Source organism: Furipterus horrens, unplaced genomic scaffold (genome assembly GCF_987537825.1).
Source record: "Furipterus horrens unplaced genomic scaffold, mFurHor1.1.pri manual_scaffold_5, whole genome shotgun sequence".
In the NCBI taxonomy this organism is placed as follows: domain Eukaryota; kingdom Metazoa; phylum Chordata; class Mammalia; order Chiroptera; family Furipteridae; genus Furipterus; species Furipterus horrens.
This window is the reverse complement of record NW_028327175.1, coordinates 114,953,295-114,969,197: the sequence shown is the minus strand read 5'-3', so window position 1 is coordinate 114,969,197 and position 15,903 is coordinate 114,953,295. Positions and strand designations below refer to the sequence as shown.

The window sequence follows — 15,903 nt, the reverse complement described above, 5'->3', positions numbered from 1 at the left end:
CAAAGCAGAGCTGAGATTTAAACTCACACTTGTGAGTTTAAACAGTCTCTGGTACACCGAAGGCGCCAAATGAAGGAACGGAAATCACCTAGCACAATGCAGGGGTTCCAAGTGGTGACAATGACATTTATTCATGCAACACATATTCATTGTGCTTTCATTCCCACAGGGGGTGCCATTTGCAGCAAAATGAAGCCCTTCCATTGTTCCCTGACCTGTGCATGGGGTTCTTCCCTGGGAGCCCCGTGTCTCCCCTGGGGTCCCCACTTGCTTCCCTCTGAAACACAGTAACTTCACAGGGAAGACGGCAAGGTCACATCCCCAGGGGAAAGCGCATCAGCATGGTGGGACTCCTGGCACAGGTGCTCAGGGTCCCACAGGGTCACACCCGCAGAACCCTTCCAGAACACACAGCTTCCTCTCCTCAGTGCCAGTAGCCAGCAGAAAAACCCAAATGGAGGACCGGTCTACAAAACACCTCTCCGAAATTGTCAAGGTCTCAAAAGACTGGGGAACTGTGAGATGACAGAAGACTAAGGAGACATGGGACCCTGGAACAGAAAATGTTCATGAGGGTAAACTGGAAAATTAGGAAAAAAATTACAGATTAGTTTTGTTTCTTAAATGTTCTTTCTAGATTTCTGGATTTTCCAGCAAACCTCTATAGCAGCAGATGCTTCTGGGTGACGAGGCATCCAGGACACCGACCTGTAGGCAGGCACGGAGGAGGTGGGGGACTGTGGCCTAATACACTACCTGACAGAAGCTGATGCAACCCAGAACTCACTTGTCCCCAGAAATGGTCCCCTCAGCCCAGCCCGGCCCAGCCCAGGCTGCAGTCAAGGGCCTCTGGTGGGTTTCACAAGCCAGGTGAGGTCATCACACCAGCAGATTGGGGTCATTTCTCCAAAGAATCAGCCCTGGTTTTTCTTCTCCCTGATTTTGGCACGAGTCCGGGAGGACCCAGGTCCTGTCCAAGGCAAGGCAGGCAGCCCTGTTTACTAGGTGGGGTCTGCCTATGAGACTCCAAATACAAGGAGAGGAAAACAGGGTGCAGACTGGCCAGGGTGCTGCCTGGCACTGCCTCAGAGCCCTGGGGCTGGGTTTGAGGACACACTCAGGCATAAACAAGGGTTTTTTGGGCCTGATCCCACAGGTGCCAGCCTAGAACAGGCACCTCTTTGTGTCCCGGGATGTACTGAGAATGCTGGACTGTGGGGAGAGGGCCTGGGAACCTCACGTGGCGTCAGGTACCCCCGCTCAGTCCCTGGGAGTTAGAAATTCAATAACCACAGTCCGACCTCTTTTACCGGTGTCTGCTCACAGCCGAAGAGGCCAGCTGCAAAGTGGGGAGCTGGGATTGAACCCAGGGCCATGTGTGCACAGTATGGCTCAAGACAGCCCATGATCTGGTCACTGAGCCCTCAGGAATGCAGGGACAGAGGTGGCACCCGAGGTCGCTATGGATGCTTCCCATGGATAAAGGAAGAGAACACACCTTCTCGAGGGACCCTTTAGTGTCCTCTTCTTGCTTTAGTTTCCTGCCACGCCCTCACCCTTTTCCACAGTACAGCTATATGGTGGTTAAGCACCCAGATCAAAGGAAGACATCCTGGATTTGAATCCTGACTCAGTCCTTTTAAGCTGCAAGTTACATAGCCTCTCTGAACCTCAGTTTCCCTATTTGTCAATGGGGCCCAGGGCGGTCGGTATGCACAGCACAGGGCTGGGGTGGGGGTTGAGAGAATAGATATAAAGTGTAGCCTCACAGGGAGCCCAGGCTCTCTGCTTCCACCTAGGGTCAGTGCCCCAGGGATTTAGGCTCCTTCTAAGGAGCTGATGAAAACCCACAGCTGAGGCCTGATGTCAGAACCCAGTGGCACTGAGGAGCTAAAAAAAAGACCCCAGGCCACCCACACCATTTACACCCATGGATGGATGGATGGATGGATGGATGGATGGATGGATGGATGGATATTCGTGCAAGCCCAGACATGCTCTGGGGTGTGGAGAGTTCACAAGAAACCTCAATATTTGGAAATGTCTTCTCCAACCCTTGTGGGGAGAGGCTGGTACACAAATAATGAGGCTGCTGGGAGGATGCAGATCCCAGGCCCAGCCCTGCTGAACCATCTTCAATTTGGGCTAAGGACTGCCTCTATAGTTTGGATATTGGAGGGGTACAGGGTGTTTCCACGATAAGGTTTCTGCTGCTCTGAGAACCCTCCCCTGTCTGCAGGAGGGAGGGTGGGGAGGGCCTGTCTACCCAGTTGTTCAAGTAGAACCTCAAGAACTGCCCTGATCCCCACCTCTTCCTCTCCTGGTTCCATCCAGTTACAGCTCTCCATGCTTCCATCCTCCTTCTGCCCCTTTGGTTTCCACCTGATTAAGGTCGCCACCTCTCAGCTGGACCAGTGCAATGGCCACCCCAACCATCTCCCTGCACCCCGACTCTTGTCCCCCTGAGCTAACTTCTGCACATTTGTCAAAGATCATTCAATAATACAACCAAATCACACCACTGTCCAGCTTCAAACTTGCCAGTGCTCCCAAATGCTCTCAGAATAGAGCTCACACTCCTGCTCAGGCTCACAAGGTCCCCAGGACCAGCCCCTCCTGCCTCCAGCCCTTATCTCTGTGCATGGCCTCACTGTCTGGTGTGTGGAGCTCTACCCTGCTTCAGGGCCTTTCTACCAGGCACGCCCTCTGTGGATCTCTGTTTGTGGGTCACCTTCAGGATCACCTTGGCCGAGACTCAGTCCACAAGCCCAGTTGTTCCACTTGGTCACTCTACCTCCTCCCTGGACTCTGTAGCCACCAGAAGTACCTGCTTCCCAGCCCCCTGCCCCCAGGAGAGACCCAGTGCCTCCAAGGACACCATGAAGGACCAATCCTCCAGCTCACAGCAGAGCCATCTTTGCTCGCTGCCTTCAGCTCACTCTGCAAGTCATGCTGCACCAACTGGTCCATTCTCTCTCTGTGCCTGCAGGGAAGGGGGCTGAGTCAGGCTGGCATGTGGGCTTGGGCAGGTTCCTTAGACGCTCTGTGCCTTAGTTTTCTTGTCTGTGAAATGGGGATAAGAATCAATCCCACCCCAGAGGATTGAGACAATTTAAGGAGATGATCCTTGTAAAGCACCTAGGACATGGCTGTCACATCACAAAGGCTCAGGATTGCTGGTACTTTTGTCTATTTCGTTCACTGCCATATCCACAGCACACAGCACAGAGATTGTCCCAGGAACAGTCAAATGAACCACTGGTGTTTGGAGTACCTGCCTGGCCTTAATTTCCTCGTCCATACAATAGGGTTATGGCATCAGCTGACCGAGTGGCAAATAGAAAGACACATTCAATAGGTGGGAAATGTGTTGGGTTGGTGGGTACTATGTTACTTTGAGTTCAAGGCCACCGCTGTCCAATAGAAATAGAATGTGCCACACTTGTAGTTTAACTTTCTAGTAGCCACATGAAGAAAAGTCAAAAGAAACTTAACTTTCATAAGATATTTTATTCACCCTATCTAAATATTATATTGACAGGTAGCTAATAGAGCAACATTATTAATGAGATATTTTAGATTCCTTTTTTCATACTAAGTCCTCAAAGCCTGGCATGTCATTTTCACCTGCAGGACAACTACTGTGTTCTAGGCAGATCTCACATGGCTGGTGGTTACTGTACAGGACAGCGTGGCTCGAATGATTCTGAGGCCTCTGGACCACATTGCTCTAAGCCCATAGTGACCATCAGTTTTTCCCTAATCAAGCCGATACATGCTCGGAGCATCTATTTGTCTCACTCAGTGCCTGGTACCTAGGGACATGTAATAAATGGTCATTCCTTTTGCTCCCTGCCACCTCCCTCCAGACTCACACAGGCCAGCCAGATACCTGCCCAAGGCCAGGTTTTATCTGTAGATCCCTGGGCTGCCTGACCTCAAAACAATCCAAGGCTTCTATTTTGCCTGGGTGTGGTGTGCCAGGGCACGAAGAAAGCAGCAGAAAGTCCAACATCCTTTCCCAGACCACCAGGGTTACAGCACCTTAGCCACAGGCCATGGGGCAGAACTGGGGCACTTGGCTTGCTCTCCAGCCAGCCATCCCTCCAGGCGGGAAGAATGGCCACTTTCCTGAACCGACACTCTGGGCAACAGATCACACCCCAGTGACTGCCCTAGCTGTTCCTTCCTACCCAAAACTGTTTTGTCTTCCATCAGTCACAGTTTAACTTGCTCTTGCTTTCTGTGTGTGGGGATGGGAACTGGCAGGGAACAGGGCATGTCTGGTGGAGACAGCTCTCCCTCCCTGGCCAAAGCCACCTTGTCTTCCAGGCCTGATTCAGTCCCCATGTTTCAGCCTTTGGTCACATCTCCAGGTCCTCCCTCTTGGGGTTTATTCTGCCTCAGTGGGTGTGCTCAGGAGCAGGCAGGAGCAGGAGGCATCAGCCAGGGAATGTGTGGAATGTAAAGGCGTGCACACCTCCCGGAACCAACCTTGCCCCTCCCTGAGCCCAGAGAAGGGTCATGGCTGCCTGCTGGCCACCGTCATCCTCTTCTGAGTCCTGCCTGCCTCCAGGGCCAGCCAGGGCCTGACCAACCCCCTAGAAACCTCCAGGCCTGGCCCCAGTCTCCACCTTCTTTAAACACTACCTGGCTGAGAGCAAAAGCTTGTCACTCCAGGACATCGTCCTGTCCCTGACAAAAAGGTCCATATGGGAGGCACTCAGGAAATGACTGGCGCATAAGAACTAAACCCTAAGAGCACCCACTAGGAGGTGCCTATCTCCTGCTCAGCCCTGTCATGTGTCATGTATTGAAATCACAGCCCAGGAGGTGGGCACCCTTACAGTCACTAGGCGCTTTCTCAATCCTGCTCACAGGCTATAAACTTTTTGGCAATAAGGACTTACTCATCTTTTTGGGGCTCTTCTGTAGCCCTTAATTCTAGGCCTTGCATAAGCTTGGGCTCAATAAATAGGTGTTGAGTTGAGTAGACATTTTATAGAGTTAATAACTCTTGTCTCCCCATTTTCCAGATGAAGATAACTGAGGTTTGGAGGGGTTAAGAAACTGCCCAAGGTCACACAGCTGGGAAGTAGTGATGCCAGAATTTTTACAAGCTCCAGATTCACCTCAGAACATGGGAACAATACAGATCCACAGAGAGGGAGACACGGGGAGGCAGGGTGCTGCTGCAGGGTGTTCACCACCCAGGGGAAACAGTGATTTGTATCTTGCTGACATCTTCATTAGCACAATTAATCCCAGTGGCTGGGTAACAATCAGTGGAGATAACCGAGGCTGAGTCATTTTCCTAAGAAGACACCAGGCCCCCAGCCTATCCCTCTGAGCAGGACTTTGGGGGGATGGGGGAAGGAACCAGCACAGAGGGACCACCTTCCTGCACCATGCCCTACCTGATACCTGCTACAGGTTCGTGCTTTGATCCTCAGAACAATCCATGGGTACTATCATTACTCCCACTGCAGATGCAGAAACCGAGTGAGCCCGGGGAGGAGGGCCACAGCGTCGCTAAGTGTCTATGCTGGTGACTGCTGCCACCCCAGATGGTTCTCTAGATAGTCAGTATTTTTAAATACTCAGTTATTGCTGAATAGATTTTCACCCCCACCCACCAATTCACTCTCACACCTCTGCCCTGGGACAGGCCCTTTTCCATTACCAAGCCCCTGCAGACAGGAGTTACTGAAGATGTGTTATAAAATATCTGTTTAACTTAACATCTACTTATTGAAACTCAAGCATAGGCAAGGCCTGGAATTAAGGGCTACAGAAGGGCTCTCCCAAAAGATGAGTAAGTACTTATTGTCCAGGGGTTAATAACCTCATAGGGAGGATTAAGAAAAGCATACCAAGGATTATAATTACAAAGACTCAGAACACCTGGGTCAGATAGTTTTCATTTGCTCTGTCCATTCAGGCCTTATATCCTAATTTTAATGGTGAAAATATAGCTTGATCCACTAAAATGCAAGAAAAGAGCACAAAGAAAACAAAGAGGAGCCATAATAAAAAGGAATACAAAACAAAATGGTAGGAGTAGGTCCAAACACATCAGTCATTATAATAACCATAAAGAGTTAAACTTGCCTGTTAAAAGATAAAGACTCTCAGATGAGAATACAAAAATAAAACAAAAGTCAGCTCTAGGCCATTTTATAAGACACACCTGAAACAAAATGATATGGGAAGTTTGAGAATAAAAGAATAGAGTGAGACAGACTGGGCAACTGCTACTGAAAGGAGAAAACAAGGTGTATATAACTCTAAGACAAGATGGAGCAAAGCAATCAGTCTAAATATGGGGTTGACCAAAAAGTCCATTATGTTTTTTTCTGTGCAGTGGCTCTCATAGTGCTTAGTTGTCTCTAAGTTCATTAGAAACAGTTTTTTTAGACTGTATTGTGACAGCTGTCATAACAGCGTGCATTAAAAAAAAACTTACCAACATTGGTGAGTTTTTGTGCAGCGATTTTAATATTGAAGATGGAAGAAAATATGCAACATTTTCAGTGTATTATTCTTTATTATTTCAACAAAGGTAAAAATGCAACTGAAACACATGCACAAAAAAAGATCTGTGCAGTGTATAGAGAAGGTGCTGTGACTGACTGAACATGTCAAAAGTGGTTTGCGAAGTTTCTTGGCACTATTGACATTTTGGCCAAAAAATTATTTGCTGTGGGGCTGTCCTATGCATTGGAAGATGTTTAGTGGCACCCCTGGCCTCTACCCACTAGACGCCAATAACAGGAGATAGCCAACATACTTAAAACAGCCAAATCAATAAAGTTACTGGTGAAAATGAAAAATCTGTCTTTTATTTTACAGAAAAAACATAACGCAGTTTTTGGCCAACCCAATATGTGGTTTACCCCTTGACTGCACATCAAGACTGAAGTCTGGGCCCTACCCCATAGATTCTGACTCAACTGGCCTTCCACAGGGCCTGACGATCGCTTTCTAAAGCTCCTCAGATGATTCTGATGTGCAGCCAGGGTGGGAATGAGAAAACAACCCAGAGCAACATGTTACAGGACTAGGGGGAGCAGGCTGAGGAAAAACTCCCCTTCTCTACAGGAAGTCTTGTGAGAAAGCAGTACACAGGAAGCACCCAATAAATACTAGATTGATTGGTCAATTGACTGATACTCTCCCTACCAGAAACTTCCATGGTAATTAGGCAATAAATTTCTCCACACCCAGCTATTAGTTCTGGGGCAGTAGATCCTAAATTGACAGGGCTGTTGGTGTAGTAAATATGGCTCTGTGTCACGGCCTCGTCTGTTTCTGCCCAGGGAAGGCCACCCCACCTCTGGCCTGTGTCAGGCGTGTGCTTTTGGGCTCTTGCTACAGACATGCACAGAAATTCAAGACACTTTTGGTAACACCAGGGCATATCTTGAAGATTTTTGCAAGGTTTAAATGGGGCTCGAGCTGATCTCGGCACCCGGGATGTTAGGACAGCATTCCTGGTTCAAGACCTTGTACGAGCAGTACACGTCTCCGTTGATTAAGCTCCTACTACATGCTTGATGCTTTACACACATCATCTCTAATCCTCTCCACGAGCCCACATGCCTCCAATTCCCAGATCAGAAACACACCTTCCGCCACTGTTTACTGAGCACCCACCGTGTGCAAGGCACCACTCAAGGGGTTCAGGAGCGACAACACAGCATGCAAAGTCCCTACCTTCGTGAAGCTTGTACTCCAGTGATGAAGACAAAGTCCAGAGAGGGGCAGGAATGTGGCCGTGGCACAACTGACCAGTGGCACGGCTGGGCCTGCAAGGCAGGTTCTCGGCTCCCAAACCCAGACTTTTCCTACTCTGCCCTCCTTGCTCGCCTCATCCTTGCCCACAGCCTCAGGTTTTCCCTCGCTACCATGGGGGTTTGGCTGCTCATTTTACAGTTGGGAAGAGTCAAGCTCCTTTTCCGGAGCAACAAAACTGGAACCCTCTATATTCTGGGTGGCACAGACTCAGAATCCTGCCTCAGCCTTCAACTGGAACAGATTCCCATGCTCTGGATGGAGAAAACCTTAAAAGGTATGAGTGTGCAATCTGAGCCCAGGCATCCGGAGCAACAAAGAAATCTGCACAGGACTGTTCCCTGAAGCTCTGCAAGCCTTCCAGGGTCAGCAGGCAGTGGGTGGAGCTGCCAGCCGCTGCACTGGGTGTGCGTTGTTCTCACAAGACCTGACAAATTCCTCTGCCCAGGAAAGGATGGACCGGGGGCCAGCTGGGACACCCTGCCAGCTGGCTTGCCTGCTCCCAGCTCAGAATGCCCAGGTCAGAGCATCTGAGAGTCCTAGGGTAGGTTACTGAAACTCTGAACCTCGCCTGGAAAAGAAGAGACGAGGGCAGTATTATCTGAGACAGACAGCAATTATAATTTAGGGCAGTTGTACCAAGCTAGGGCTCAACCTCAGAGCCTCCTGTATATTCACACCTTTCTAAGTTCCCCCTCCCAACCCCAGAATTTCCACTATCTCCCCATCCAGAACCTTCCTGCTTGCCCTCCATTCTTGCTCCCCATGCCTTGGGCACCCTACCATCCTGAGGCCACTTCCTCCTTCCCCTTGCCACCCCCCAGATCCTTTCTCTTCCTACTGACTGGATGCCGAGATGCAGGATACTGGGCTCCCTTCCTGGGTCTCGCCCGTGCTGTTCCCTCTGCCAGATTTTCTCGTCCATCCCACCCATCGCTTTGAAAAACTTGAGGCGCTCCCTCGAGGATGCCTGGATGATCATGCTGCAGGTGTTTGCGTTTCCCGAAGGATGGTATTTTGCATGGGAAGGAACTCCAGGCACAGCCTAGGAGCAGGCTGGCCTGGCGGAGTGTGGCAGTGTTATTCTTCTTCGAGTAGTTTAGAGGAGACGAGCTCTGAGGCAGAAGCCTGCCATTCTTCTAGAATTGTGTAGCTTTTGTATCTTATGTTTTTTAGATTGTAAACTAATCCTACAGAAATAGAATGATTAAAAACTAACAGGGGAAATGATAGGGGAACTCAGGTGTTAAAGAATTTAGCCTTAATTGATAGGCTTAGATGATTAAAGCTGTAACTAAAGAGTTAAAGATTTTAGCATAAATTAATAGGCTTAAGTGACTACTGCATGCAGGAAGTTGTTATTCCAAAATTGTATAGTTTTTTTAAATAAAGACACCTTTCCTTTATCACATAAAACAAACAAACAAAAAACCCAAAAACTTGGAAACCCAATGACCTAACTCAAACATGCAGAAAAGTCCTGAAAAGGATACTACCACCATGATTTAGCTGATGTTCCCACGTTGCCAGATTTGCTTCAGATTTTGTTTAAAAAGAAATAAAATGTCATTGTTCATTATCCCTTATGCCCTCCTCAGGGATAGTGTAATTTTGGAGTTTCTGGTTGCTTCCTAACCCCGTTTTACACTTTCAAAACAATCTGTGTCTGCGTCCAGAAACATTGTATGGAATTGTGTTGTATGTATGTTTTTAAAAATGTATACAAACATACTCTTTGCATCCCCATCAACTTGCTTTGGTCTTGCAACATGATGCCTTTTCAGGTTCACGCACACGGAAGCACACCTCATGCATGCACAGCTCCCAGTCTCCTGCTCCTCAGTGCTTTCTCTTCCCCGCCTAGTGTCCCCTCCTCCCAAAGCTCACCAGACTGCCTCAGGGCCCCTTTGCCTCCACTCTCTCAGCTTCTCACCCTGCATTGTTGCTGTTTACTAAGCTCACAGTGGTGACTGGATAGGGACAGGGGTCAGTAGGCTCTGACTGCTCTGGCCCTTGAATTTCCGTCCACAGGTAAAACCCCGCCCCACCTGGGTTGGGGTGTGTGCACGCGTGAGTGCACACCAGTGTGTTTATTCCTCACCCTCATTCATTCCACTCAGCACGTGGACTGCACCAGCCAGTCTCTGGGGGAGAAAGACATTCATCCCCATCTGGCCACCACAGAGTCCAAAGGCTGCTGAGATAAGAGCCACAAAGGAGGGGCGACAATAGAGGAGGTGGGTCTGCCCCAGCAGACAGGTTAGGGAGGGCTTCCCTGAGGAATGGGGAGAATCATGGAAGAGGAAGACAAGTAAGCAGGTGAAGACGGGTGGGAAGAGCATTCCAGGCAGGGGACGGCACGGGCGAAGGCCTAGTGGCTGGATGCAGTGTGGCAAGGTGAGGGTGACGGACTGTGTTCATGTGCAGGGCAGCAGCTCCCAAGGCCTGAGAGTGAAGGGTTAAAGCAGCAGGGGACAGAATCAGATGTGCATCTCACAAAGAGCTCCATGGGTGCAACAGGGAGAAGGGACTGGGGTGCTGGGATGGAAGCAGGAGCTGTGAAGAGACACTACAGTGCCCAGGCAAGAGTTGTTGGGGCCCCAGCCTGGGCTGCTACCTCTGGAGGCAGAAGGAAAAGTGGGGGAAAGGGCAGGGCTCGACCTGCGGACAGCTCCAGCCTTCCTAGAGATCAAAAGGGGCACTGGAGGCCCCCCTTTCCGGGCTCAGAAGGCTGCAACACAAAGGCCAAAGGCTATTCCCCTCTTCCAGCTCCCTAACAGGACAAGCAGGCCAGAACAGGCAGGCTGGAAGATGGCAGGTGTGGTGGCAAGAGGGGAATCCTGGGTCCTCCTCCCTTGACATGGGACCTTGGAAATGCTTTTGAGGCAGCTTTTCCCCAGCCGCCAGGACCCTCCTGATGCCCCTCCCTCTCCTCAGGGTGTTGTCTGTGTTGTGTGAATTGAGCTAAGCCTCTCCCCCAAAACTGCCTGTCCCCAGACGATTGCCCGACAATGCCTGAAATACCACAGCTGTAACGCAGCCGTCCTTATAGATTCAGCTGGTTCTGTTCTGAATCTCACTTATCAGGTCCCATTCCCTCTGCCAAGAGGAGGACTGGGCAAGTGAGGGCAAAGTCAGGGAGATTCGAGGAGGAAAGGGCTGCTGGGGCGGAGGTATTGAATACAAAAGCCAATGACTGGCCCAGAGCAGTCCCTAGTCAGCTGCCACCAGCCCCAGGTCCTGGTGGAGAGACCTAGTTTCTTTACCCAGGGGGCCCTGAGCCCCCAGCATCAGCCATGGTGAGCTGTGAACCCAAGGTGAGTGCCTTTACTCTTGGTCTCAGTGCCCCCCTCTGTGACATAGGCTATCACCACCAATGGCAGGCACACTGTCAGAAGGAGATGCTAGAACATCTATGGCCATGCCAGGCATACAGTAGGTGCTTGAGAAATGGCTGGGCAGCTCACTGCAGTCCAGTCACCCATATGGTTGGAGGTAGGCTTTGCTTACAGGGAAGCCTCCCTGTCAAATTGTTCAGGCTTTCCAGCTGTCACTAGTAAATGAGTGCATGTGATTCTCTCTGTGTGTCTGCTTAAGGGGGGGCATGGGGCAGGGTGAAAGAGCCCACATGACCCCGTGCCCCACCCAGGCTGCAGTCTCCACAGTTGGAAGGAGACCAGCTGCCTGGTCAACTCTGAGCTCAGCACGATTCCGGCCCTTAACAGCAGTGTGTGATCACTAATACAGCTGCTGGGGTTTACTAAGCACTCACACACCTGACCTCACAAGCTGAAGCACTGCTATCAGCGCTCCCATTTCACATATGAGAAAACTGAGACTCAGAGATGTTAAGTGACCTGGCCAAGGTCACACAGCTCAGGTGGTTCTTGAACTCACATCTGGCTATCAAACTCTATGTCTTTAACCACCAAGAGGCTCAGGGTACCCCAGCTGGCTTCTAGGAGAGTACAGGTCCCTTACACCAGCTCACAAAGCCCTGTTTCCCATGCAGGCTACCTGCATCAGGACGGAGCCATTCTTGCAGCAACCTGCTCAGGCGAGGTCAGGAAACAAGGCCAGGCTGCAGGGTGCTTACTGGGACCCAGGTCTGGGTGGAAGAACAAGATTAGTCCCATTTTACAGATTAGAAATATGAGGCTCAGTAAGATCAAATTTCTTTGCCAAAATCAAACAGGCAGAACTCAGTCTAACTCCAGAGCTGGACCTTAACTGCTCCACTCCTTCCATGACAGGTTGGACACCTTCTCTGGAAGTCCTCCCTGATCTCCAAGGTCTCTACTCTGACAATGCTCACTTCAGGCCAGTTAGGGAGCACCAGAGCCACTGGGCTAGATACAGCTGTCCAGCTCCATCTCTCACTGGGGATAACCGTCCCTGCTTGGCTTCCACCGCCCTCAAAACACAGGCCTGTAACCATACTTGTAATTCAACATAACTCCATCAAGTGCAGGGAGGTTGCCATGTTTCCTCCACATCCACCCCACCCATCAGGAATGGCACCCCGGAAATTGTGTAGTGCATACCCTGTCCAGTTCAGGCACACAGTGGCTGATACATGCCTTATCTGCATTTGCTCAGTAGTTATACTCATTACAGCTGCTATGGATGGATTCTTAACTCTTCCTTAAATTATTTCATTTAATCCTCATGCCAACCATATCACCAGGAAGATAGTATACTTGTGCCCATTTCTATAGGTAAGAACACAGAGGCACAGAGAGGCCAAGCAGGTTGCCCCAGATTGCACAGCCAGGAAGTAAGTAGGGGCTGGCTGGGGCTGCACTCTTAGCCACAGAGCAGGAAGGTGAGAACAGATCTCCTGACCCTCCCTACTGGGTTGGACACTGTCCTCCGTGACCTGCACCATCAGGCCGGACCCTGTCATTAGCTCAGGTGTGAACATCAGCTCCCACACCTGTCATTAGAAACCAGGGTGACAGGAGCAGCAGAGCTGTTCACACCCTGTCCCAGCCCTCCCCAGTTTCAGCTGCTAAAAGGCTGACAAACAGGGAGGTGCAGTATCCTCAGAGGCGCTCTGTTCACTAGTTCGCACTTGTGCAACTCAAAGCTGCGACTATCTGCGTGTGAAGGTCACAACTCCTGGGTCCTCTCAGCTGGGGCAGATGCAGACCCACTGCCTGGGCACCTTCTATGTGCCAGCGGCATTCTCTTTGTTGTCACATTTGCTCCTCCGAGTAATCCCACGTAGGAGATACTAGCACCATTACTGCTTTGCAGACGAGGAAATTGAGGCTCTGAGCGATTCTTTGATTTGCCCACAGCAGATGTGGCAAAGCCAGGATCAGAAGCGAGGCATTCTGCCCACCACACCATGCTGAATATCACTGGCAAACCCACCTTCCTCCAGGCAACGGAGAAGAACTCCAGAAGCTCAAGTAAAAGAATAACTTGGGGACCAGGTCCATGACCTGTGACCACGTCTTAGAGCTTCAAGTACAGGGCTGAGCACTGAGTAACACTCAGAAGATTGTTGTTGAGCAAATGGGGCAAGAGGCAGTCCCCCACACCACAACCCAGTGCATGGACTTGACCCCATGTAGAGGAAGGGGCAGAGGGGTGCACTAGGTTGGTGAGACCACTTGGAGAAGCACCTGGCACCTACTCAGGGCTCTGACTGTGCAAGGCCATGGGAGCTCAAAGGAAGTCTTTCACTCCATGCTGGGGAGATAAGATGAAGGCTTCCTGCAGAAAGACACCTCTAAGCTGAGATCTGAGATCAATCACATCAGTCAGCCAAGGGCAGAGGGTGGCTGCCTTGGACTAGGAGTACAGAGATGCAGGACCCACTGTCCTTGCCACCCCAGGCCCTCAGAGTCCCCCACAGCTATAAAGGATGGGAATAGTTTCTTCCTACCCTCTGCTGGAAAGTCCAAGTCCCTCTAAGCTTGGTAGGTCCAAGCCCAGGCCTTGGGGGACTGGATGCAGGTCAAGGCCTGGCCCATCTCCTGGTGTGTGGGTGTGTGCATATGTGAAGGACTGGAGGGGGCCCTAGTCTTAGTGGGGGTAGAACAGTACAGTCCTCCATGGTTGGCACAGAGCATGCAATTGTGCAATGCCTGAGAACCACTCAGGGACTGGACTGGGCTGTACCCCAGCTGAGTTGAGAGCCAGCTGGACCCAGCCACAGAGGAACAGTGTGCAGGGCCCTGCCTCGTCTCTGGAATTGTGAAAGAGCAAGGAGGCTGGAGTTGGGGAAGCCTTGGAGGAGAAGGGAAGAAATGCCTCTGAACTTGAAACAGCCCAAAGGAGAGGTGGGGGTGGGTAGGATCCCTGTTTAGTGGAGTTTGTGAAAGGGCTGTGCCCACACGCCCTGCACCAGCACTTGTCAAACAGGTCTGCCTGGGCTGGACCACAGAGGCAGGGTGGGAGCCCTGGCCAGCGTCTTCTTACCGTCATCTGGGGCCTGGGAGGGAGTTAGGAGCTGCTCAGGGACAAGGGGAGGTAGGGCGCAGGCTGAGTGCATCTAGGAGAGAATACCCAGGCAGGTGGGTTGGGCAACTCTCTGAGTCCCCCACCTGCCTGAAGCCCCTTGTAGGGAGGAATTTGGTAAACTGCTCTCTCCCAAAGTGTCTCCTCCCTAGAGAGGGGACAAGGCAGACGTCGAAGTCCTGCCCCCTCCCTCAATCTCAGCATCTCCGCGAGACTCCCCTAAACCGGTTATTAAGTGAATACATTAGGCTTATCAAAACGGACGTGGGCTGCCGTCTCAACTCAAACACATCAAGACATGTCATTCCCTTCCGAAGCCGCCCTGGGAACCCCGGGCTCGGAGACGCCGCCAGTTTCGGGGCTGGTGGGGGGAGGGCCACGCCCGACAAATCGGGCAGCCAGAAGGAGGTCCTGACATCGCCCAGGCGACACCGCCCAGCCACTGCCTAGATCCCAGCAAGGCTGCTGCCGGCTGGGGGGGAGGGGGGAGAGGCGGGAACACAGGGTGCTTCAGCCTGTGCCCCCCACCCAAGCAACCCTACACCCACCAGTTACTCTTGACGAGGCTCGAACGCAGGGTGGCAGGTACTTGGAAGTACTGCGGCAGATGGCACCCCCAACCAGTGATCCTTCCCCACTTTTAGCCTCCCCAACGCACGAAGCACCTGCGCGCTCTCCATAAAGCTCAGGGGAACGCCCCCTCCCACAATCTAGCTCAATTTTCCCGCCCCCGTGCGCTCCTAAACAGTGCTTCCTAGGTCGTCTGCGCCCACCCTCCACCGCGGCCTTGGGTGTAGCGTCCTCAGGATATACCGCTCCCCACTAGGGCAGTGCTTCCTGGCCTAGGAGGACCCCTGGCGCAAGGACGACCCTGGGACACGGAGGTCCCCAATACCTCCAGCTCAGTTCCTCACTCTCTAGGTGCTAAGTCAGTGCTCTCTGGGCTCCTAGAACTCCCTGGTGCCAGATAGTTTTTTCATTTGGGCGCCCCCAACCCATCCTCATCGCGGCCGGGCCCCGCGTTCCAGAGTGTCGCGCCCGCCTAGCTCAGTTCCCCGCCCCCTGGGCCTCCCGGGACCGTGCTTCCTGGGCTCCCTGCAGCGCTCAGGACCCGGCCATTCACCAACGCTCCCGGCGGCGCTTCTCTATCCAGTGCGCCCCGCAGCACGCACGTTTCGCGAGGACGTCTGGGGGGGGGGTGTGCGGACGCCTCCTCACCTCCGGGTCTGCACCGTGGGGCTGTATTTGCCTTTGTTTCTCTTCTTAAAGAGCGAGTTCATGATGGCGCTCGGGGTGCGCTGGCGGGCAGCGGGGTCGTGGCGCGGGACTGGGTACTGGGCGGCGGGCGGGCCCTGCGCGCACCGAGGGGCGGCAGCGGGCGCAGGTGCGCGAGCTACAGCGCGGGAGCCCGAGTGCGGCGCAGCTGCTGCGCCGGGTCACTACTCGCTGGGGGCGGGGCCCCTGCTGGCCGAGGGCTCTCCTAGCTGTTCCCGGGAAGGTGGTGCTTACCTTCCCGAAGGCGGGGCCACCGGACGGGCGGGGCTTCCTGACGCATCTGGAGAGCGTCTTTGGCCGGGAGAGAGCGATTGGGGCGTCTGGCCTGGGCTGAGAGTGGGGACACTGGGTCTTTTCCGAACA

General features: G+C 52.2%; 1 protein-coding gene across 2 annotated transcripts in view; it reads right to left on the bottom strand.

Annotated features, from left to right (window-relative positions):
• PPL (periplakin) overlaps positions 1 to 15,700 on the bottom strand; it is a 45,205-nt gene extending 29,505 nt beyond the window's left edge. For both annotated transcript variants that reach the window (XM_090277063.1, XM_090277064.1), the window contains exon 1: positions 15,484 to 15,700. In XM_090277063.1, coding sequence (XP_090133189.1) covers positions 15,484 to 15,545 — 62 coding nt within the window. In that variant the 5' untranslated portion in view covers positions 15,546 to 15,700. The remainder of the gene's footprint in view (positions 1 to 15,483) is intronic.
• Between the last annotated feature and the right edge of the window lie 203 nt (positions 15,701 to 15,903).